Source organism: Triturus cristatus, chromosome 12 (assembly GCF_964204655.1).
Source record: "Triturus cristatus chromosome 12, aTriCri1.1, whole genome shotgun sequence".
NCBI lineage: Eukaryota > Metazoa > Chordata > Amphibia > Caudata > Salamandridae > Triturus > Triturus cristatus.
Genome location: NC_140595.1, coordinates 128,248,703 through 128,271,668, shown reverse-complemented (window position 1 = coordinate 128,271,668; position 22,966 = coordinate 128,248,703). Strand labels below are relative to the sequence as shown.

Here is a 22,966-nt window from a genome sequence, read left to right as displayed (position 1 = left end):
TCTGCACAGGCCCAGCAGGACATATGCTTCGTGAGTGCTTCATTTAAACAGTTTTTATCATTATCATGGCTGATGCAGGACAACAGTAAGACAATACAAAATGCCCGGATAACGCTGGTGATTAATGATCCTGCTGGAGAGCAATCATTTGTCTGTTGGTAGTTTTGAAATGCAGATAAACTGAATTTTGTGTGGATAGCTCAGTGGGTTACTGCCTTTGTCACAGAGTTACAAACCTAACATAGGACAGTGACCAATGAACTGTCATCAAAGAGCTGCATACAAACATGAATGGTATAGTTAGAACTACGCTTTCTTTTTTTTTGTGATATAGTAAGAACTTCCCCAGTCTTTCATTATTCTAATGTTGCTAAAATGAGTATGTTTGGGCAGATATACACTTTTATCAGTAAAGCTGACCCCCATGGAATACTCTTTAAATCCTAAGGTTGTGTTTCCCCAGAGCAAACCCTCTTAAAATATACTGCCCACCAGTATGGATGACATGTGATTCATACGCCTTGTAATCCTCATTGGCTTCTGTGACATTCTCTGTAGACTGATTTACATACTTGTATGATTCCTTGTCTCTGTATAATGTGTGCGTGATGTAAAGTACTGACACACACTACACTGATATGAGTAGCGCTGTACAACAAATGAAATGCATATGAGAGGGGGCCTACGTAAAGATGAGGGGCACTGTTGGAGGGTGGCAGTGAGGGAGTCTGAGGAGGAGGTCATGAGGGGGGTGGGCTACAGAGAGATGAGGGGCACTAGTGGAGGGTGGCAGTGAGGGAATCCGAGGAGGAGGTCAATAGGGGGGGGCCATGGAGGGATGAGGGGCACTGTTGGAAGGTGGTAGTAAAGGTATTTACGGAGAAAGAGGTTATTGGTGCGACGCCAAAAAAGACTTTCGCATCAGCGCTGAAGTCGGCCCTGTCATGGCCTTTCTGTTTTTGCTTATTTAATTAGCAGTCGGGTCTAAAGTGCGTACTAATTATATTTACCGCTATATTCAAAGTTTTAAGTTTGAAGGTGATTTTACTAATGTTTTTACCGGGAAAAATGAAAGTGGAGCCCGATGGTGCCTGATATGGGGCTGGGGCCCAAGGTCAGCTGTGAGATAAGGTGAACTGGAGAGGAGTAGTGGATAATCAAGCCTGTAAGGGAGTGCGTTGCAGAGTCCGGGGTCAGGTGGAGGTAGTAATGAAGAGGGATTCTCTCTGAAGACTCGCACAGAGGGAGCCTGAGTAGTGTCACTTGCCTGATACTCCCACCTCAGAAACCTCCTCTTCCCATCAAACTAACATTACATGGAAAAAACACTTTTTGAGAGTGATAATATTTAGAAAGAGATTTGGAAAAGAGTGCTTTTTACTGGGCCTTGTAAGACTAAGAAGAGATTAAGGAGGGCCCTGAAGCAGACCTGCCTAGACATATATGCGACAAATCGAGCCCACAGTGGCCCACCCAAATACACCCGTGGCCCACCCAAATAAAAATTCCTGGAGCCGGGCCTGCCAATGAGTAAACCTTCAAATGATGCCTTGTTATTAAAGCCTGCCTCAGAGTTTCAGATTATTGACGCATGTCTCAGTGGCCCCGTGTTAGACCTGGCACCTTGGCGTGAGTCTCCCTTCCACTTTTTGTCGCTGTGCCTCATGTGTTTTGCTGGTGTTAGCTGCTCAGAGCACTGTGCCACTGCCAACCAGTGCCATAGTGCAAGTGCTCCCTATTTAAAATGTATATGTTAGTTGGATTCCATGATTGGCATAATTGGTTTACTGTCAGACCCCAGTAAAGTGCACCAGGAGTGCCAGGGCTTGTAAATACAAATGCTGCTGGTGGGCTTGCAGCACTGGTTGTGCCACCCACAGAAGCGGCCTGGTAAAATGTATCTAGGGTCTGCCATTGCAGAACCTGCGTGCAGTCTGGTACTGTCATGCTGACTAGGCAAGTGCACACACTTGCCAGTCCCTAAACCTTCCCTTAACTTCATATTAGTCACCCCTATGGTAGGCCCAAGGGCAGGGTGCATTGTAAGCAGGACAAGGTAGGACAAGCCCTGATGTGTGTGGCATGTCCTAATAGTGAATTACAGCCATTTTCGTTTTTCACTATGTTAAGGCTACCTGTTCTCCATAGGCCAGAATGGGCTGTCAGAATTGTTACATTCTATGATCCTAACAGAACCAGAGAACATGGTAGAAATTCAAGTTTAGTATGCCTGAACTCAGAATAATAAAATACATGTTTTAGTAAAGTTTATTTTAATATTCTGTGTTTGCAAATACCACTTTTAGAAAGTTGGTATTTGCTTGCCTGACCATTTCAGCCCGCCTCTGCTATGATGTGTATCTGCCTGTCTGGTTGTGTGAGTGACAGGGCTGGGGAAACCCAGAGGGGCAGGGCTAGGCAGCCTGGTGGTGAATAGGAAGATTGGCAGTCAGATGGGTGGGAGGAGTACACCTGGGCTCTGAATAGGGTTGTGCTCTGCTACCACAATGCTGGCTCCACCTCCTGCGGAGCGGCTGATGTCTCTGCCCTGCACCCTGAATAGAAAGACAGAGCCATGTCAACAGAGTGCTCAAGAACTGGTTTGGACTGGGCAAAGACCCCTCTACCCCAGAGGAACAAAGGAATTAGGGGTATAAGTATTGGGACCCTGCTCCCAAGAAATTAGATCAGATCCTGCTGAACAAGACGAACCTCTGCCAGAGGAGAAGGAACTGGAAAAGCTGTAGGAGGAGTAACTGTCCCTGACCTGGGGGATTGGCCTGCAGTGGTTGCCTTGCTGCTGAAGGAGAGGAGAAAAGACTACAAAGACTTTTGCTTCAACTTGTGCTTTGAAAAAATCTCCAAGGGCTTGAACTGAGCTTGCCCCCTGAACGAAGTCCCAGGACCAGTGGACTTCACCCTCCAGCTCCCCAAAGTCTTCTGGAAGTGCCTGCTGCTGTTGTTGGGCCTTCTGAGGGACTGCGTGTCGCAAGGAGCTGGAAGCGCGACGCAAGGGAGAGAAGCGTGCCGCCGTCGGAGCCGCAGTCGTCGTATCTCGCAGAGAGTGTCGCCGCTGCAGCATCGTATCGAGCGGAAGCGTCTCGCATCAACCGGAAGGGTCTCGCAACGCCGAAGAAGCGTGTCGCCATCGCAGCCATCGCAGCTGTCGCATTGCACCGCATCGAGAGGAGAGTCTCACATCGAGGAAGGAAGCGTGTCGCCATCGCAGCCATCGTAGTTGTCGCATCGCACCGCATCCAGAAAAGCGCCTCGCATCCACGGAGAAGCGTGCCGCTGTCGGAGCTGCTGTCATCGCATCCCGCAACCAGGGTGTCACTGCAGCAGCATCGCATCGAGCGGAAGCATCTCGCATCGTCGGAGGAGAGTGCCGCTGACAAGGCCGCTGTCGTCGCATCTCGTCAAGAGTGCCGCCGCTATAGCTGACGCATCGAGTCGAGCCTTCTCGCAACATCGGGGAAGCGTGAAGCATCTGGAAGATCCCGTCTTTATTTCTTTTGCATCAAGAACTTCAACGCAACTGCATCGCTGCAACACTTTCATTGCCCTGCGTGTCGCATCTAAAGGTACATTGTCTTGAAGTGTCGCATCCAAGAACTTAAGAGAATCTAAGTAATCTCCTACTAACTAAGCAACCGTATTGTGTATTTTTAACCGTTTAATGGTCTTGTGATAATTCTATATAAAGAGTTCTTATTTTTAATATAAAACCTGTGTGGTGTCCATTTGTAGTGTTGTCACTTGGTTACTGTATGTGTTCACAAATGCTTAACCTATAACGCCCTGAGATAAGCCTTGTCTGCTCGCGCCAAGCTACCTAGAGGGTGAGCAGTTGTTATTTTAGTAGTGTGACCCCTTACCCTGACTAGAGGAAAGGTTCCCTGCTTGTCACAAGTACCTACCTGTGCCAACCAGAGAACCCGGATTCTAACACCCAGGTTATTGAAATATGTTATGTTATGTTATGTTAAAATTATTTCTAAAGCGCACGTACACCCAGAGGTTTCATGGCGCTATGGCAAAGGTGTACTAGGTCAGGAGGTTACTGGTAAGCTTGGACAAAAAGAAAGGTCTTGAGAAGAGATCTGAAATGCGGCAGGGAGGTTTCAAGTCTGAGGTCCAAAGGAAGGGAGTTCCACATCTGCGGTGCCAGAAAAGAAAAAGAAAGTCTGCCGTGTTTTTTCCGCTTGAAACGAGAGGGGGTGAGAAAGTTGGAGTGTGACGATCGGAGAGCACAGGTGGGGGAGTAGCGAGAAATTAGAGAAGAAATGAAAGCAGGCGCATTACAGGTAAGGGTTTTGAAGATAGTGCAGCCCAGTTTAAACAGACAACGTTTGTCAACCGGGAGCCAATGAAGAAGTTTCAGCAGAGGACGGACGTGTTGGGTACGGGATTGGTGAGTGATGAGGCGGGCAGCCTGATTCTGGACCAACTGGAGTCGGTGAAGTTGATAGAGGGGGATGCCAACATAAAGGGAGTTGGCATAGTCTATCCGTGAAATGACCAGGGCCAAGAGAACTACAGTAAGGGCCTCAGAGGTAAGAAATCTGGCAATCTTACGAATTCTGCGTAAGTGAAAGAAGCATGAAGATGTAACTGCTCCAATCTGGGGCTTCATGGACAGATCGCTACTGATGATCACTCCAAGGCTTTTGACCGATTTAGAAGGTAAAGGAGGATTTCCTAGCGTGGGGTGCCAGAAATTGTTGTTCCAGGGATTTGAGGGGCCGGTCAAAACAAGCTCGGTCTTATCAGGGTTGAGCTTGAGTTGGCTGATATTCATCCAATCCCTGATAAAGCATAGAGTAGCTTGAAAGCTGGAAATGGACGCAGTAGAGGAGTTAATATTGAAGACCAGTTGAAGGTCGTCTGCATAATTGAAGCAAACCACTTCGAAATTGCGGAGCGAGTGGATAAGAGGGACCATGTATAGGTTAAAAAGTAAGGGCGAGAGAGACGAACCCTGTGGAACACCACAGGTTAAAGGGGTCTTCATGGCAGAAAAGGTGGCCAAACGAACAGCCTGCGAACGGTCTCCTAAAAAGGAAGAAATCCATTTTAAGGCCGTGCCCTGAATGCCAGCATCACGGACACGGTCGATCAGAAGGTTATGATCGACCGTGTCAAAGGCGGCCGATAGATCTAAAAGAACAAGGGCTTGGGAGAGATTGTGGTCCGCACCCCTACGGAGCTCGTTCATTACGGCAAGTATGACCTGCTCGGTGGAATGTGCAGGCCTGAATCCGGCCTGATGGGGATCGAGAAAGAATGAGCGTTCAATGAAAGAACTGAGGCATTGTGTGACATGAGCCTCCAAAATCTTACTCAGGTAAGGGAGGAGAGAAATGGGGCGATAATTACTTAGGTTGGTAGGATCTGCCTGAGGCTTCTTCAGAATGGGTAAGACCTCTGCTACTTTAAAAGAGGCAGGGACAACCCCTGTTTCTAAAGAGTTATTGAGAAATGCAAGCGGAAGGTCAGGGCATGAGAGAAACGCTTCTCGGAGAAATGAGGGGGGACAAGGGTCCAGAGGGGAGCCCGAGCTGACCTTTTTTAACAGTGAGAAGAAATTTTCCTTGGAAATCGGAGGGATTAGATTGAGAAACTGAGTGTTTTTGGGTGAGATCCCCAAAGCCGAACGAACGGGGGTCAGAGGAATGCTTTGCTTAATAGTGATAATTTTCTGGGTAAAGAAATTATTAAGGGCATCGCAAAGGGCCTGGGTAGGTGCTGGTTTAAGGGTCACCCTGTCAGGTAAGGATAGTTCGTTGACAATGGAGAAGATGTCTTTGGTTTTAGTTGATGAATTAGTGATTTTATTTGAGAAGTAGGCAGATTTAGCTGCGAAGATGGCTTTTTTATAGTCAGCTAGCAGCTTAGTGAAAGTATCTTTGGTGGTAGAAGAATAGTTACGTCTCCACCTGCGTTCTGCCTGTCTGAGAGAGAGTTTCTTAGTTTTAAGATCTTCTGTAAACCACCGCTGAGCGTCATGAGGACGCTTAACTATGGAGAACTTGCAGGGGGCGACGATATTGCTGGCAGCGCAAAGCCAGTTATGAATAGCAGTTTCTTGGTCCTTGAGACAGTCCGTCACCTTAGGCAGGGAGGTAGAAAGTAAGGAACAGAACTTCTCTTTGTTGACGCAACTCCAGTTCCTGGTTAAAATTTTATCCGGGGTGGAGGATTTTGCTAAACTAGGCAAATCTAAGGAGAATTGGATGGAATAATGGTCCGACCAGGGACAGGGGGAGATAGCTAGGGAAAAAATGGATATATTGACTGTCCATAACTGGTCGAGGCGGTGTCCTTTGATGTGAGTAGCAGTGTGGATGTGCTGGGTACAGTTGAGGCCCCCGAGGAGGTCAGTGAATTCTCGGGAGAAAGAGGTCTCATTAGGGTCAGAGGGCCAGTAGTTAAAGTCGCCTATTATCAGAAGATTGGGATTATTTATTATGAGGTGAGAAATGAGATCTCCAGCTAACTGAGGAAAAGAGGGCATGGAAAGGGGAGGCCGATAGAATAAGGCACAGGTCAAAGAAGCTGAGGAGGAATCAAGTTTAATAATGAGTGCCTCAACGGAAGGAATAGCAGTGATATTTAAGGTGGTAAACTGTAGCTGATGGTGGATGATTGCAGCCACACCACCGCCGTGGCGCCCGGCAGGTCTGTTGGTCTGCAATATGTAGTAACCTGTGGGGATGGCTGCCAAGATATCTGGGAGAGAATCATCCGTAAGCCATGTTTCGGAAAGAAGGAGTACGTCGGGTTTTAGAGTGTCAAGCAAGTAGAAAATTTCTGATTGGTGTTTAGGGAGGGATCGCGTGTTTAGGTAATAAAAATTCAACAACTGTTTGTAAGGGTAGGGGGGGTTAGGGGTGGTAGGGAGGGGAACAGAAGGGTCTGTGCTAGGCAATGGAAGAGGTAAGAGGGAGCCGGAGGACAGGATTCCACAAGAAAGAAGCTCCTGCTTTAGTCGTGGCTTAATGGGCCAAGGGTAGCGGAAAGTGCATAATTCGCTTGAGGAGTATTTAAAATGCTGAACAGCGGGTCCTGGCCCCTGCCCCGGTCGGTCGCGGACGGGCGCAGACGGGCTTGCCTTTAGCGCGCCTTCGGCGCGCTGCCGGCGCGCCCGCTGCGCGCGTCCGCTGCGCGCTTGCGCTAACATCGGAGTTTTATGCCCAGCAGGCTCAAAGGACTAGAGCGCGAGTTTGCCCCCTCACACAAGATGGCGGCCCCGCTGGTCGGTGCAAGCCCAGCCGCCGGCGAAAGCGCGACGGGTATGGGGAAGCAACGAGCGATGGAAGCGGGGCGGGCTCAAGATGCAGGTAGGGCAGTAGCTGAGAGCAACACAAGTATAATTTTTAAAACAGAATAAAATGCACAGAATACATGCAATGAGGATAGAGTATCACGCAATACAGTTTCAATAAGTATTAAAAGGAAACGCTTCCCGGCTTCCGCCTCAGGAAGTACGACCTATGCTGCGCGCTTGCGCTAACATCGGAGTTTTATGCCCAGCAGGCTCAAAGGACTAGAGCGCGAGTTTGCCCCCTCACACAAGATGGCAGCCCCGCTGGTCGGTGCAAGCCCAGCCGCCGGCGAAAGCGCGACGGGTATGGGGAAGCAACGAGCGATGGAAGCGGGGCGGGCTCAAGATGCAGGTAGGGCAGTATGTGACATGTCTCAGTGTTCAGGGTTATTGAAGCGCGTCTCAGTGGCCCAGGTTATTGAAGCGCACCTCAGTGGCCCAGGGTATTGAAGCGCGCCTCAGTGGCCCAGGTTATTGAAGCGCGTCTCAGTGGCCCAGGGTATTGAAGCGCATCTCAGTGCCCAGGTTATTGAGGCGTGTCTCAGTGGCCCAGGAAATCGAAGTGCGTTTCGGTGGCCCAGGTTATTGAAGCACATCTCAATGGCCCAGGTTATTGAGGTGCCCCTTAGTGGCCCAGGTTATTGAAGCATGTATCAGTGGCCCAGGTTATTGAAGCGCGTCTCAGTGGCCCAGGTTATTGAAGCGCATCTCAGTGGCCCAGGTTATTGTGCCGCCCCTTAGTGGCCCAGGTTATTGAAATATGTGACATTTCTCAGTGGTACAGGTTATTGAAGGACATCTTAGTGTTCTGGGTTATCGAAGCATGTCTCAGTGGCCCAGGTTATTGAAGCACGCCTCCCAATGCCGGGTTATTGAAGGGCGTCTCAGTGTTCTGGGTTATTGAAGCACGCCTCAGTGGCCCAAGGTATTGAAGCGTGTCTCAATGGTCCAGGTTATTGAAGCGCGTCTCAGTGTTGTGGGTTATTGAAGCATGCCTCAGTGGCCCAAGGTATTGAAGCATGCCTCAGTGGCCCAGGATTTGAAGCACGCCTCAGTGGCCCAGGATTTCGAAGCACGCCTCAGTGGTCCAGGTTATTGAAGTGCGTCTCAGTGGCCCAGGTTATCGAAGCGCGTCTCAGTGGCCCAGGACATTAAAGTGCGTCTCAGTGGCCCAGGTTTTCAAAGCGCGCCACAGTGGTGTGGGCTATTGAATTACGCCTCAGTGGTCCAGGTTATCGAAGCGCGTCTCAGTGGCCCAAGGTATTAAAGCATGCCTCAGTGGCCCAGGTTATTGAAGCGTGTCTCAGTGGCCCAGGATATTGAAGCGCATTTCAGTGGCCCAGGTTATTGAAGCGCGTCTCAGTGTTCTGCATTATTGAAGAGTGTCTCAGTGTTCCAGGTAACATAAAATGAAAGTTATAATTGATCCTTAAATTGTGTATTTTTTCATCATCAGATTTTGATCCGGAGCAACAGGAAAAAAAGACAGAAAAATTAGGAATCAGAAAAAGATATGAAACCTGTGAGAAATGGGGAAAACAGGGATGAAAGAACTGCAAGAGTGAGATAAAGACGAGAAGCGTAGGGGGGTGGAAGATAAAGGTATGGGGTGGAACCAAAAACTGCACAGCCCTGGTATTCGCCAATCCTTCTCAGGTTCTTGCTTCACAGACTCCAGATGCAGCAAGTAATGGTCCACCTCCTGATAACATCAACACCCCAAGATACATATATACGGGGTGTTCGAGGGTTCAGGCGAGGGAATGGAAAAAGGGAAGGAACAGCGTGGGATTTGTAAGGACCTGCAACAACAAAGAACACAAATATAAAGGGTGCATACAATGGGCTACTTTCATTAAGTCTCGCTAGGTCGCTTATATACCTTTCCTGGCACATGAGGTCTCCTTTTCTAATCAAGCAAACCCAGGCCTTGTGTAGTCCATAGCAGCCATCTGGAACACAGAACTCACAAAGTTACTACTCAACCTACGATGCAAGTCATCTACATAATCATCATTCAGCAACGCCTCATATATACCAAGGTTCCTGACACCTCAATCTTAGAATAGGTTGACGGTAGTGGTATTCAAAAGACCACCAGTGGTGCTCCTCCCTAAAACCCCAAAAAGGAAAAAACCAAGTCCGTAATGAAAGGAAGAAAAAAAACAAGTTCCAGCACTAGTTAGTACAGCATGAAGTTAGACCCCATATCCGCTTTACTTTGCCGGTATATCATCCAAAAAGTTGTTACTCTGTAAGTTTTTGCCATGCACGGTAACGCGTGGTTAGGGTCACCACCGCGCTCCACTAACGAATGTCCAGCCGTTCTGCAATGCACTGTAATGCGTGGTTCTAAGCACCACTGCGCTCCGCTATGGAAGATCAATAACTCCCAAGCTTGTTTGCTCCACGAGCCGCGAGATCACAAATCCTAATCCAGAAACGGTAATGTGCGGCTCCAATACTCACGCCGCTGCATTCCGCTCAGGGATACTCAAGACAGTAAACAAGCCCTAGCCCATCTCCTTTACCTTGTCACACAGTGTCCTGCCAGCGAAGCCCAAGTACAAATGACGAGGAAACACCATCCGGCATCGATCCAGGAAGGGGAAAAAACGGAACGGCTCCCAAGCCCGCCGTGGGAAAACCTCTCACTCAGCCGAGCAAGAGGGGAACGTCAGGGACGGAATTACACACAATGACGCCAGTGCATCGGTGTCTGTAGTACTTCCTTCCACCGGCGGCCTTCTGGGAATTGTAGTTCAGGGGCAATGTAGGCGCCATTACGCTGGAATCCTGACAGTAGGCCCCCCTCTCCTAGCGCCTCCTAGGACCAGGCTTAGCGGGATATCGTCTATGAAAGGTAGGAACAGCCGCAGGTGCATGAACATGTTGCCATGGCTCCCAGGAATCGTCCTCCGCAGTATACCCCTTCCACGAGACTAGGTATCACAGAACACCCCTCCTCAGTTTGGAGTCCTTAATGCTTTTCACCTCGTATTCCAGATTCCCATCGCACAACACTGGGGGAGGAGCAGGACGTCTCGCAGAGAGGGCAGGTTCAAAAGACTGCAATGAAACACAGGGTGTATCCGAAGGGTGCCCGGCAACCTCAGCTTATAAGCCACAGGATTAATCTGCTTCACCACAGTGTAAGGCCCAATATACCTAGAATGAAACACACTGCGTAACTGAAAGCGAATATTCTTGGTGGACAGCCACACCCTGTCACCTACATGGTATGTAGGCCCGTCCATCCCGTGAAGATCCTCCCACTTCTTGTAGCTCTGCTTGGCCTTTATCAGATGTCCCCGCATCTTTCGGTGCAATCCGCGTAGATTTTTTACTTGTTCCAACACTGCAGGTTGAGAAGCTACTTCCTCAGGAATACTGATGGGTAGGATGCGGGCATCATACCCATAGTTAGCCCTGAATGGAGGTACCCCCACTGAACTATGCCAGGCATTGTTATAAGCTAATTCAGCCATCCATAACAACGATACCCATGAGTCCTGAGCCTCTTTCGCATAGCATCGGAGATATTTCTTCAAAGACTGATTTAACCTTTCAGTCTGCCCATCAGTCTGTGGATGGAAGCTGGTAGACAGCTTAGCCTCGATGCGCAGGGCTCGGCGCCATATCTTCCAAAACCTAGCTACGAACTGAGGCCCTCTGTCTGACACTATCACTTACGGCACTCCATGCAGGCAGATGATGTTACTCAACAGTAACTGAGCTGTTTGCCCTGCTGTGGGAAGATTAGAGCAAGGAACGAAGTGACCCATTTTAGTGAGACTGTCATTTACCACCAAAATAGCTGAACATCCTTGATCAAGTGGTAGCCCTGTGACAAAATCCAAGCTGAAGTTTTTCCAAGGCCTTTGCAGGGTGGGCATTGGTATGAGATTTCCTTTCTTTCCAGAGGTAACATATTTGGTTCTTGCACATTCCTCACAACTGATCACCCATGACCTGACATCGGTACTCAGGGTACGCCACCAGAAATGTCTTTGCACCAAGTGGAGGGTCATGCTTATTCCAGGATGACCTGCCAAAGGAGACACATGGCACCAAGTGAAAGCCTTTTTCTGCAATTCTTTGGTAGGCAGGTAGAGTTTGTTATTACAGAAAGGAAATCCCTGCTTCACAGCACGCATTGCTTCTTGCTTTGCCCAGTCTTCCCACGTAGGACCTTTCTTATGGAGCCTTACTTTTTCCAGGAAATCTTCCACTCGGATGGCGCATATCACCTTGGATGGTTCAATTATGGCTTCCAAGGCCTTGTTGATGTCTGCTGCGTTTAGCGCTTCCTGCCTGGACATGGAGTCAGCCTTGCGATTGTCGGCTCCTGGACGAAAGGTGATTACAAAGTCATATTCGGCAAAAAAGAGCATCCATCTCATTTGGCGTTGGGAGAGATGTCTAGTCGACTTCATGTACTACAGGTTCCTGTGGTCTGAATAAACAGTGATCGGATAGCGTGCACCCCACAGGTAGTGTCTCCATTCCTGGAACACCTTTTTTCCCTCCAGAAGTTCTTTCTCCGTGATAGTATAGTTCCGTTCAGCGGGGTTAAATTTATTGGACAAATAGGCTACCGGATGGAGCTGCCCGGTAGTCTGATTCCTCTGTGATAGGATGGCCCCAATAGCCTCATCTGAGGCGTCTGCCTCCACCACAAAAGGATGCTCAGGTTTCGGATGAGCGAGTACAGGAGCGGTGGTGAACGCCCTCTTCAAGTATGTAAAAGCGCCCTCAGCCTCACTAGACCATTTAAAGGACACACCTTTTCTAAGTAACCTGGATACTGGGACGGCCACCTGGGAAAAATGAAGTATAAACCTGCGATAGTAGTTCGCAAATCCCAGGAAGCACTGTACATCACTCATGTTTTTTGGAACCGGCCACTCCTGCACCGCCTTCACCTTTCGTTCGGACATATGCAAACCTTCTGGACTAAGCATAACCCCAAGAAACTCCACCTCTCTCACACCAAACTCACACTTGCTCAGTTTGCAGAACAGGTTATGGTCACGCAGTTTTCGTAACACGCTAATGACCTGAGTCCCATGGCTTTCAACATTGCATGAATAGAAGGGAATATCATCTATATACACTACTACATAGAGATCCACAAACTCCTTCAAGACATCGTTAAGGAAATACTGAAATGCCGCAGGGGCGTTGCACAAACCAAACAACATTGCAGTATGTTCATATAACCCATAACAAGTCTTGAAGGCAGTTTTCCACTCATCTCCTGAACGGATACGCACCAAATGGTAAGCCCCTCTCAAGTCTAACCTGGTGTAGATTTTGGCATCCGGTACCTGATCAAGCAATACGGAGATGAGGGGTAGGGGGTATCTGTTCCTCACTGTGTTTTTGTTTAACATGCGGTAGTCCACACAGGCTCTCAAATCTCCATTCGCTTTGGCTATAAAAAAAAGTGGCGAGGCTGCAGGAGAATGTGAAGGTCTAATGAAACTTATGTCAAGATAGTGGTCTAAGTATTCCCTTAAATGTTTTGTTTCAGGCCCTGATAAAGCATAAACCCGGCATGCAGGGATAGTAGCCCCTTCCACTAAATCAATACGGCAATCATACTCTCTGTGAGGGGGCAACTGCTCAGCCTTAGCTTCACTGAATACATCTCTGTAAGCTTCATACTCCATGGGCAACACCACTACCTTCTCTGTGGCTGTAGCTACTACAAACGGATATGACAGTGCAGCCGCCTGTGTATGCTTGTCCTGTATGAAATGTCTCTCGCATTCCCCGAAAGGAACTGTATTGACTTGCTTATTCCAGTTTATAGTCGGGTTCTGCTGACTCAGCCATGGCATCCCCAAAATCACTTCATACTGTGGAGCTTCTATGATGTTTAGCCTCAGCTCCTCCGTATGCCTGCCTTGAGCCACTATCACAGTTAACCCAACAACCTCCGTTTTCTCAATGATAAGACCAGATTTGAGTGGTTTACCATCTACAGCCAACACTTCTTCAGGAGTCTCCCTAGGCACCAGCTTCAAGGCCAGACTGGTAACCAACCCGCTATCTATAAAATGTCCTGTAGCTCCGGAGTCAATCATAACTAAAACCTGGTGAAAATGTTGATCACATTCAAGGCTCATAGGGAGTACAATATGGGATTCAGTGTCCTTTACTGCTGTAGTAGCCAGCGAGGGGATCCTCCAAGCCTTCTCTTCCTCGACCTCCCCTCCTCCGCTCACTACCGGACTTGAGGTGGACGCGGCCACCTTCTTAGTCCTCAAACAGTTACCTGAGGCCTTTGGTTTAGCGGGGCATTCTCTGACGTAATGGCCTTTTTCCCCGCAATACATGCATAAGCCCTGTATCCTACGGGTCTCTCTCTCTTCTCGCGTTAATGGAGCTCTAACTGCTGCTATTTCCATGTGTTCTGCTCCTGTCTCAGGAGTTCCCCCCATTCTTTGAGGCGTTCTGTCTGTCCTGAAAGAACCTCCCCATCTTTTCTTCTCTCCCCCTCTCTCCGACATTCTACCGTCCAATCTCAGTGTTAAATTTATCATTTCAGTACATGTTGTGGGTTGGGGGTCTATCTGAGCCAATATGTCCTTCATTTCCTCTCTCAATCCCTGATAAAATAAAGACATTCTCTTCTCTTCAGGCCAAGCAGTTTCTGCCACTAACCTATTGAACGTCGTCAGGTATGTCACTAGGTGAGATCTTCCTTGCTTAAGTTTCAACAGTTCTTTGTCTGCGCTAAATGTAGTGGCCCTTCTATCGAAAACCCTCTCAAATTCGGCTCTGAAGGCTGGCCAGTCAGATAACAATGCGTTGTTATTCCTGACTAGAGGAAACGCCCAGTTAGCTGCGTCACCCACTAAGTACGATACTGCAAAAGCTACCCGTGAATGGTTATTGGGGAAGGAAGCGGGTTTACAGGAAAAATGCAACATGATTTGTGTTAGAAAAACCTGGATTTTCAATGGATCCCCAGCAAACCTTTCCGGACTCGCTAATGGGATAGGGGGGTGGTACTGTAACCTGTATTTGCGATGCCGCAGGCGTTGCATCAAAGGGGTTTCTGGACATCTCGTCTACTTTTTCCCTCAGGGCAGCGGTTTCAGCCTTAGAGGCTGCCAATTCCTGCTGAACCAACACTAATGCTTGCAGGATGTCTTCCATGGAGGCCATGACTCAAGACACCTGGATCAGGCGAAGCAATACTTCTTGGGTGCGTAATTGTGCCAGGTTCTTGCTTCTCAGAATCCTGATGCAGCAAGTAATGGTCCACCTCCTGATAACACCAACACCCCAAGATACATATATACGGGGTGTTCGAGGGATCAGGCGAGGGAAGGGAAAAAGGGAAGGAACAGCGTGGGATTTGTAAGGACCTGCAACAACAAAGAACACAGATATAAAGGGTGCATACAATGGGCTACTCTCATTAAGTCTCGCTAGGTCGCTTATATACCTTACATGGCATATGAGGTCTCCTTTTCTAATCAAGCAATCCCAGGCCTTGTGTAGTCCATAGCAGCCATCTAGAACACAGAACTCACAAAGTTACTCCTCAACCTACGATGCAAGTCATCTTCATAATCATCATTCAGCAACGCCTCATACATACCAAGGTTCCTGACACCTCAATCTTAGAATAGTTTGAAGGTAGTGGTATTCAAAAGACCACCAGTGGTGCTCCTCCCTAAAACCCCAAAAAGCAAAATAACCAAGTCTTTAATGAAAGGAAGAAAAAAACACGTTCCAGCACTAGTTAGTACAGCATGAAGTTAGACCCCATATCCGCTTTACTTTGCCGGTATATCATCCAAAAAGTTTTTACTCTGTAAGTTTTTGCCATGCACGCTAACGCGTGGTTAGGGTCACCACCGCGCTCCGCTAACGAATGTTCAGGCGTTCTGCAATGCACGGTAACGCGTGGTTCTAAGCACCACTGCGCTCTGCTATGGAAGATCAATAACTCCCAAGCTCGTTTGCTCCACGAGCCGCGAGATCACAAATCCTAATCCTGAAACGGTAATGCGCGGCTCCAATACTCACGCTGCTGCATTCCGCTCAGGGATACTCAAGACAGTAAACAAACCCTAGCCCAACTCCTTTACCTTGTCACACAGTGTCCTGCCAGCGATGCCCAAGTACAAATGACGAGGAAACACCATCCGGCATCGATCCAGGAAGGGGAAAAAACTGAACGGCTCCCAAGCCCACCGCGGGAAACCTCTCACTCAGCCGAGCGAGAGCGGAACGTCAGGGACGGAATTACGCACAATGACGACAGTGCATCGGCGTCTGAAGTACTTCCTTCCACCGGTGGCCTTCTGGGAATTGTAGTTCAGGGGGCAATGAAGGTGCCGTTACGCTGGAATCCTGACAATCCTGGCATCCACGAACACTGATGAGGGGCTTCCAGGAAAAACATAGAGACCCTGTAATTACTGTTTGGCTTTTACAAAGTCAGCACTAAACATAGTAATCAATTATGCTTTTTCAACTGATTAAAATACATGGTTCCAGAATGGAGGACAGTTAGAGAGGCCTAAGAGGACCCGTCAGGATATGTCACGTGGCAAAACCAGGGCACATGGAAGCCTGTGCTTGGTGCATATTTCTAGGCATAGTTCTCCAAATGTTTGTTACTGTAAAAAACACCAGTAGAAGTGCGTGCAGATAAACATGTATATCCCGTCTATACATCTACGTGTTTTTTTGATGACTACGGTCTTTCTCTTCATGCACGATTAAAAATTCCTGTAATTCCACGGCAATCTATGCTTCCTCAACAATATTCCTTTTTCTCCCTCACCCCCTCAGGGAGAGCTGTACAATGAAGATCCTCTGCCTGGTGCTTGTCCTGGTCTCTGTGTCCTGGAGCTCAGCCGCAGGTAGGAGTTTTCAAACTGGGCACATGGGTTTTGTGGGTAGAGGGGTCAGGGTAAGGGGTCAATGTCCTGAGGCCATGTTCCATCAAAGGCCTGGTAAGGGTGGGCTCAACTTGAGATCTTCAGAGCTGTATATTACTGGTTCGCTATGAGGGGTGACGCCAGAGAGGTTACTTGGTTCTTTCGACATTGTTGACTCTCTGAGCCATAAAAACTTCAATTCCTCTTTCATGCTGCACCCAGCCTTGGGAGCTATCTACAGTCCAGTACTGAGGGCCTCATCCAGGTGCTCCAGTAACCCTGATGGTGCTGGTGATAGAAGTTATTGGCCCTCTCTGGATCATCATTTTTACGAAACAAAATATCTGTGTGATCAACAGGACTGAAACTTGAGGGAATAAGTGTGGAAATCCAGTGCCCACTGACTATAAGCCCACTCATACACATACATCAGTTTAGTGCTTTGCATTATGACGTCTGAGGATATTGCATTTGTTGGGTGGAGGGCGTCACTAAATCACATGCAACATATCGCATGTTGATGATATTGCATCTACTACATCAATTTACAAGCCTGTTGCAAGGTAAGTATATAATTAACTTTCTTTACCTCACTTATGCTCTGTAGCAGCTCGCACAGGTAAGGACCGTGTAGCGGGGTGGAATAGGGTGAGGTGGAAGTCGACAGACAACCGGATAGGTAATATTAAATAAATAAATAAATAAATGAGGCCACACTTTGCGCTCGTGTCGGCGATACAGTGAGCGTTATTTATTTATTTATTATTACTTATCCTGTCGTCAGTCGACTTCCACCACAACACCCCGCCCTACCGCCCACTATTCTTACCTGTGTGAGCCGCTACAGCTTATGTTTACCTCCCAAAGTAGGTATAGGTGGAGTTAGGAATAGTAACTATGTAGTTGCTTTGTGATTTAGTGGAAGACGGTGTAGCAGATGCAATATTACTGTAGAATAACATTGACGTATGCAGTCAAGCAAGCATTAGTTGAATAGGAGATATTTATGTAGGGGGCACGATCCCACACTGCTAGTAGGATGTCGCCAGAAGTCCATTTGGATAATACTTTTAGTTGCTGGTCACGTGTTGCTCTGATTAAAGACTCTTTAATTCCTAATATTCAGTAATGGCTGTATAAAAATTGTTTGTATGCCAGAATGTTGAGGACAGAAATATTATAATGAAAATGATTGTGGCCTAACTATTGACAGCCAAAATATTGTGTAAGGAGGTAAATGCAGATAAACATAGTTTCACTTTTTCTACCTCCATATTCAAGTACTGGATGATAAATACGTTGCCTGGATACCTATATATGGAGTTTAGGATAATAAACGTATACTTATTCATATAGACTTATCCTCACAATATTTTGAAACCCAAATCTGTTTGTATATCACAATTTTTCACCTGCACTATTCTGGTCAAATACCATCATCTGCTTTTGTCACACATTGGGTTAAACTTTCCTTGGAGATGGTACCAAGAAGTATTGAGTCTTCTGAACACTATCTGTTTCTTTCAGATGAATGTGATGCCAATGATCTTCCTTGCAAGAAGCTGGCCATCCTGGACCTGTTGGCCAAGTGGAACGCAGATGAGTGCGAGCAGAAGTATGATGGCTACCATCCCATGGAGGCAATGAAGCTTATGCGCAGCTGCCAAGAGATCAAGTCGCACGATAAGACATCCCAGGGTAAGTAGAAAGATGTGCCCAACAATTTAGAGGGAGGGTTTCTGGTACTCCTTTCCAACACACATTTGGCCTCATTTATAGGTTTTTTGCCGTAGGCCAGCGTAGCAGGCATTAATGCTGCGCTGCCCTACGGCAAAAGAAAAGGGGAGGAATACGCGGAATCTAAAAGATACGGCACATTCCTGTCCTTTTCCCATGCACCGGTGAAAAATGGGATGCTGTGCGCCAATGCAGGCACCTTTGCACCATGGTACAAGGGTGCCTGTGTTGAGGGTATGATTTTTTTTGTGCAGGAACGGAAACCTTCCTCCACAAATACAATCACAAGAGGCATTTTCCTCTGCCTATGTGCGCTGCAGAATGCAGAACACGTAGTACGAGGAGAAATAAAGGTATTTCTCTTCACTGTACCTCCCTTACGCCTCCCCGGGAGGCGTAAGTTTGGGCGCTACCTCAGACTTATAATTTCTCGTAAATCTGGGGCAGTGTAAAAAGTCATGGATGTAGCTGGGAACACCCCTAGTAAAACCCATGGAACGCCCCTTTCACTCAGTTTTCAGCGTGAAAGGGGCACATATTTATGAGGCCATGAAAAGCCGCGTAACGTGGCTTTACATGGCCTTATAAATATTCCAGTGGCACATTGCGCCACTGGAATGTCAAATAAGTGACGTTACGGCGGCACAAAAGTGCGGGTAGGACCTCATACATGAGGCTCAATGTTCTCTTCAAGACTAGAATGTCTTTTCCATCACCTGAGCTCACAGGTTTGCCTGGTGCATGTGTGAGTAAGTTACCCTGCCCAAGTTTTCCACTGTATTCTGGGATTCATTAGGCTACAAATCTCAAAATGCAGCGAATAAGCCAGCACTTGATGAGCTACTCACACGTGGGCCAAGGAAACTTAAGACCTCTGCGTATTAATCATAGATCCTGGGTGGATGCTTCCTGACAATACCACAACACCGCCCTAATATTTTTATGTTTATGCCATGGAAGTGAAAATAAATGTGGCCTAATAACGCATGTTATTTAGAGCAAATTTCCTAATAAATGTACACTCACACTCATAATAGTAGAGTACAAAGGTCAAATTAAAAGTTATTACCAATGTACAGCAAAAGTGGCATTATAAAAACACGGATTATTGACTCACATATTGCCTGCAACCATTAATTTACACTGGGAAACAACTCTCCGGATGAGAGGCAAGATGGCGGCCAGCACTCTGGCCGAGTAAGCCGGTATTAGCACCCTCTCTTGGATGACCCGCTAGAACTTACTGCAATACAGTGTGGTCACAAATCTTTGTACAGAACAGCAGCGGGAGTCTGAAATGATTCGGTGGCTTTATTCAAACAACTTACTACATCGCATATTATCGGCTCGAGGCTTACCGGGGGACAGCCTGTCAGTGCTGGATCGAGGCACTCAGCGTCTTCAACGGCTCCTGTATTTCCAGCGCTACAAATTTGCTTCTGGCTTCGGTTGCTGCAACGCTAGGATGCCTCCGAAAAGTAAGAATCTTCCAAAAACGGCAGCGAGAGCCACAGCGTTACCGTCATCCGCACTCCCCGCACCACCCGCAGCAAAGCAACTTTCCCCGCTAGCAGTTGTGCTTTCAAAGGGCAAGCGATCGGATGGCACAACAGCTAAGCCTCTGAAAGCGGGTTTACCTCCGGTCCCTGCGATGTTCAAAATTCGTCAAACTGCTTCTAGGGAATCTCCGCAGAGCCCTGGTGTGGGGAGTTCTTCGGTGGCCGCTGCTGCAATCGACAAATCCGGTAAGGATCAAATCGCTCCCGCTCCCGCTGTGACTCTTGCAATAGCTGAATCTCCGACTGTTAAGGGGAGCAGCAATAAGGGGGGCCCCACAGGCTTGCTGCCTCAGACAAAAGTAGGGAGTGATTTGGAGAACGTAGGGGAGATGCTCTCAAGTGCTCAAACCGCGCATGGACCAGTTTTACAGACCAGCAGCATGCTGGGAAATGTAGTCTCTACAGATCTATCTCTTAGTACACACCCAGCGGTTTTGCATCCTCTCTCTATAGATCTACAGCAGGTCTCTATACCCTCTAAGCTCTCAAATATGGAGGCTGATACTGACGGCGATAATTTTTATTCATTATCCGACCATACTGGATCCTCAGTTGCCGATGATGGATTGGACAAAGATTGGACTGATGACGAGGATAGTGTATCAGGGGACTGGCGTCTTAATGAAGTTCTGAATTCTGTTGATATTATAAGGGATCCTTCTACAGTACGTAAGGCACCACAAGATTCAGGCAGTAACATAGGCTCCCTGGCATGGGATTATTCATTTTCAGGACAGTCTACGGATCAACTTAATGCCCAAGATCCCGCTATCCAGGATTTAGTCTCTAATTCTAACCCTAATATACATCCTCTACCCGGTGAGATGACTCTGGCAATAATTTGCCAAACAATTATGGCACACCGGGAAGAAACCAGACAAGAGAGCGCAAGGGCACAAGGGGCATGCCGTAGGGTCCAAAACTCGCTACGAAGAGTGATTAAATCATGTGCAGATATTGCATCTAGGGTCACCGAGGCCGAGACTCGGATTTTGTCAATGGAAGATGACTTAGTGACCCAAAAATCCACCATAGATGCAATCCAATCTCAACGGGACGATATCCAGTGGAAATTGGTTGACATCGAAAATCGCGCCCGAAGAAACAACCTAAGAGTTTTGGGGGTTCCCGAGGGCAAAGAAGGCATGGACACTCGTCAGTTCGTGATTGAACTATTCACCGAGGCGTTCCCGGAGGTTAAGGAGTGGGACTGGCGCGTAGAGATTCAACGCGCTCACCGTTTCCCTTTCAAGCCGAAGAAACGCTCAGGCCAAACAGCAGACAGACCCCGTGCTATTTTGATATGCTTGCACAATTTCTTAGCTAGAGAGAGGATTTATGACTTAGGTAGGCCTGATAGACAAAGATCAGCGAAGGGTTGTCAGTTCTTTGTACGGCCTGATTTTTGTCCAGCCACAGTAGAACGGAGGTGGCAGCTCCGGCAGCTTATTGTTCCCTTTCAGGCGAAAGGAGCACAGGTTTTTTTGCTTTTTCCTGCTAAACTCAAGGTCATTTATCAAGCTCAGACAAAATATTTTGAATCAGAAATTTTGGCCAGAACTTTTTTGGACTCAATCTAGAAAGTAATTATAATTAGACTCTAAAATTACTAGCTGTGACCTACCTGTAGGCGTACGATGTTTATGAGAGGAGGCAATGCATTATATGGGGTGTAATATGTTCAGCATATTTATGCAATGTTTATGTTTGTTTGTTTTGCTTATCACATCTAAGGCAATGCCTCTTTGATAACGTTGAAGTTAGCGGTAGCACTGGGAGGGGGGGCGTCATGGCCGATACCGGCTTTTCCATCACTTGGACCTTGGTCCTATTGCCTAGGATGGGCGGCTTCAATGGGTGCTGGGAGGGTGCTTGGCAGGGGAGTAGGGGAGGTAGGGTTAAGGGCTGGGGCAGCACAGGGGGTTGGCGAGGGGGAGGGGTGGAGGCACAGTTTAAAAAAAAAAGAAGCTTGGAAAAATATTTTGGTTTTTCGTTATGTTAACTTTTCAACTACTACAGTCATGACTTTGGTTTACACAGTTATTTGTCAAAATGGCGTTGGCTAAAATACGAATAGCATCATGGAATATCTGTGGTCTTAACAATGGTAAGAAAAGAGCACTATTCTCAACCATTGTCCATAAACTACATTTAGAAGTGATATGTTTACAGGAAACCCACGTGCCCTGGAACAATTGTGATTGTTTTAAAAATCCCTGGTTATGACTTGATTGGCTGCTCTCGACAATCCTCGATGATAAGAGGGGTGGCAATTTGATTAAGGCGTGGGGTGGGATCCTGTGTTAGAACATCACAAGATAATGGGGGGCGCTGGGTCATTGTCGAGCTTCTAATTAGCGGCACCTTATTTACCATCTGTTCAGTATACAGCTCTAATGTCGATGACCCGGAAGTCTTAAATTATTTAAATGTTGAGTTAGCATTGTGGCCCCAACCCCTATGTCTTTGTGGTGACTTTAATATAAATCTTGCAGCCGACTTTAATCTTATCGACAGCCAGGGAAGGTACTTGGGCAAGAAACCGAGAGTATTTAGGTCATTACAAGCATTAGTTCAGGAACATTCTATGACTGACCTTTGGTACTACCATTCTAAATACTTAGATGGCTACACATTTTTTTCTGCTCCACATAGAAAAATGGTGCGGTTGGACTATATATTTTTTTCTGATCAGTATCTAGATCTCACTTCAATTTCAATCTTACCCCGCATTATCTCAGACCATAATCCGGTGGTTATTACCCTTATTCTGAATGGAATTGCCAAACCTATTAAACTATGGACTTTTGAGAGAAAGCTTTTGACAGAACAGCTGTATCTAGATCATATGAGGCCGTGGATGTCTGAATTCCTAAACATTAATAGAGATTCAGCCTCTAACAAAATTGTCTGGGATACACTGAAAGCAGCAATCCGCGGTGAAACTAAGAGTTTTTCATTTTTTCATCGTAAGCAAATTCAAGATCAGATTAAGACCAGGATTGAAGCCTTACGCTTTGCAGAAATTCAGCTTACTGATGCGATCAGGGAAGGTCGGGATCTTTCTTATAGTCAAACCCAGGTAGCTAATATCAGAGCTTCTTTGCTTGAGTTCTTTGGACAGGACCTTGCAGCCAAATATCTTCAGTACCGGTCGATGATGTTCGAGTTTGGTGAACAGTCGGGTAAGGTCCTGGCCAAACGACTACAGCAACAAGCTATGGTTAACCGTATTACTAAGATTCAGGACACTCAGGGTAATATTCAAGATACTCCTGAAGCTGTCCTATCTGTTTTTCTTGAGTTTTATACATCCCTCTATACGGAAGAAAATAAGGACCCAAATGCAGATCATGATATCAGTACCTTTTTAACAGATCTCAACACTCTCAGAGTAACAGATCAACAGAACATTGTCTTGGCCGCACCCATAG

At 47.2% G+C, this 22,966-nt stretch overlaps 1 protein-coding gene across 1 annotated transcript in view; it reads left to right on the top strand.

The window, feature by feature from the left end:
* LOC146772869 (intelectin-1-like) overlaps positions 1-22,966 on the top strand; it is a 124,046-nt gene that overhangs the window by 1,609 nt on the left and 99,471 nt on the right. The window contains exons 2-3 of the mRNA XM_085637917.1: positions 16,148-16,218; positions 17,764-17,934. Coding sequence (XP_085494043.1) covers positions 16,161-16,218; positions 17,764-17,934 — 229 coding nt within the window. The 5' untranslated portion in view covers positions 16,148-16,160. The remainder of the gene's footprint in view (positions 1-16,147; positions 16,219-17,763; positions 17,935-22,966) is intronic.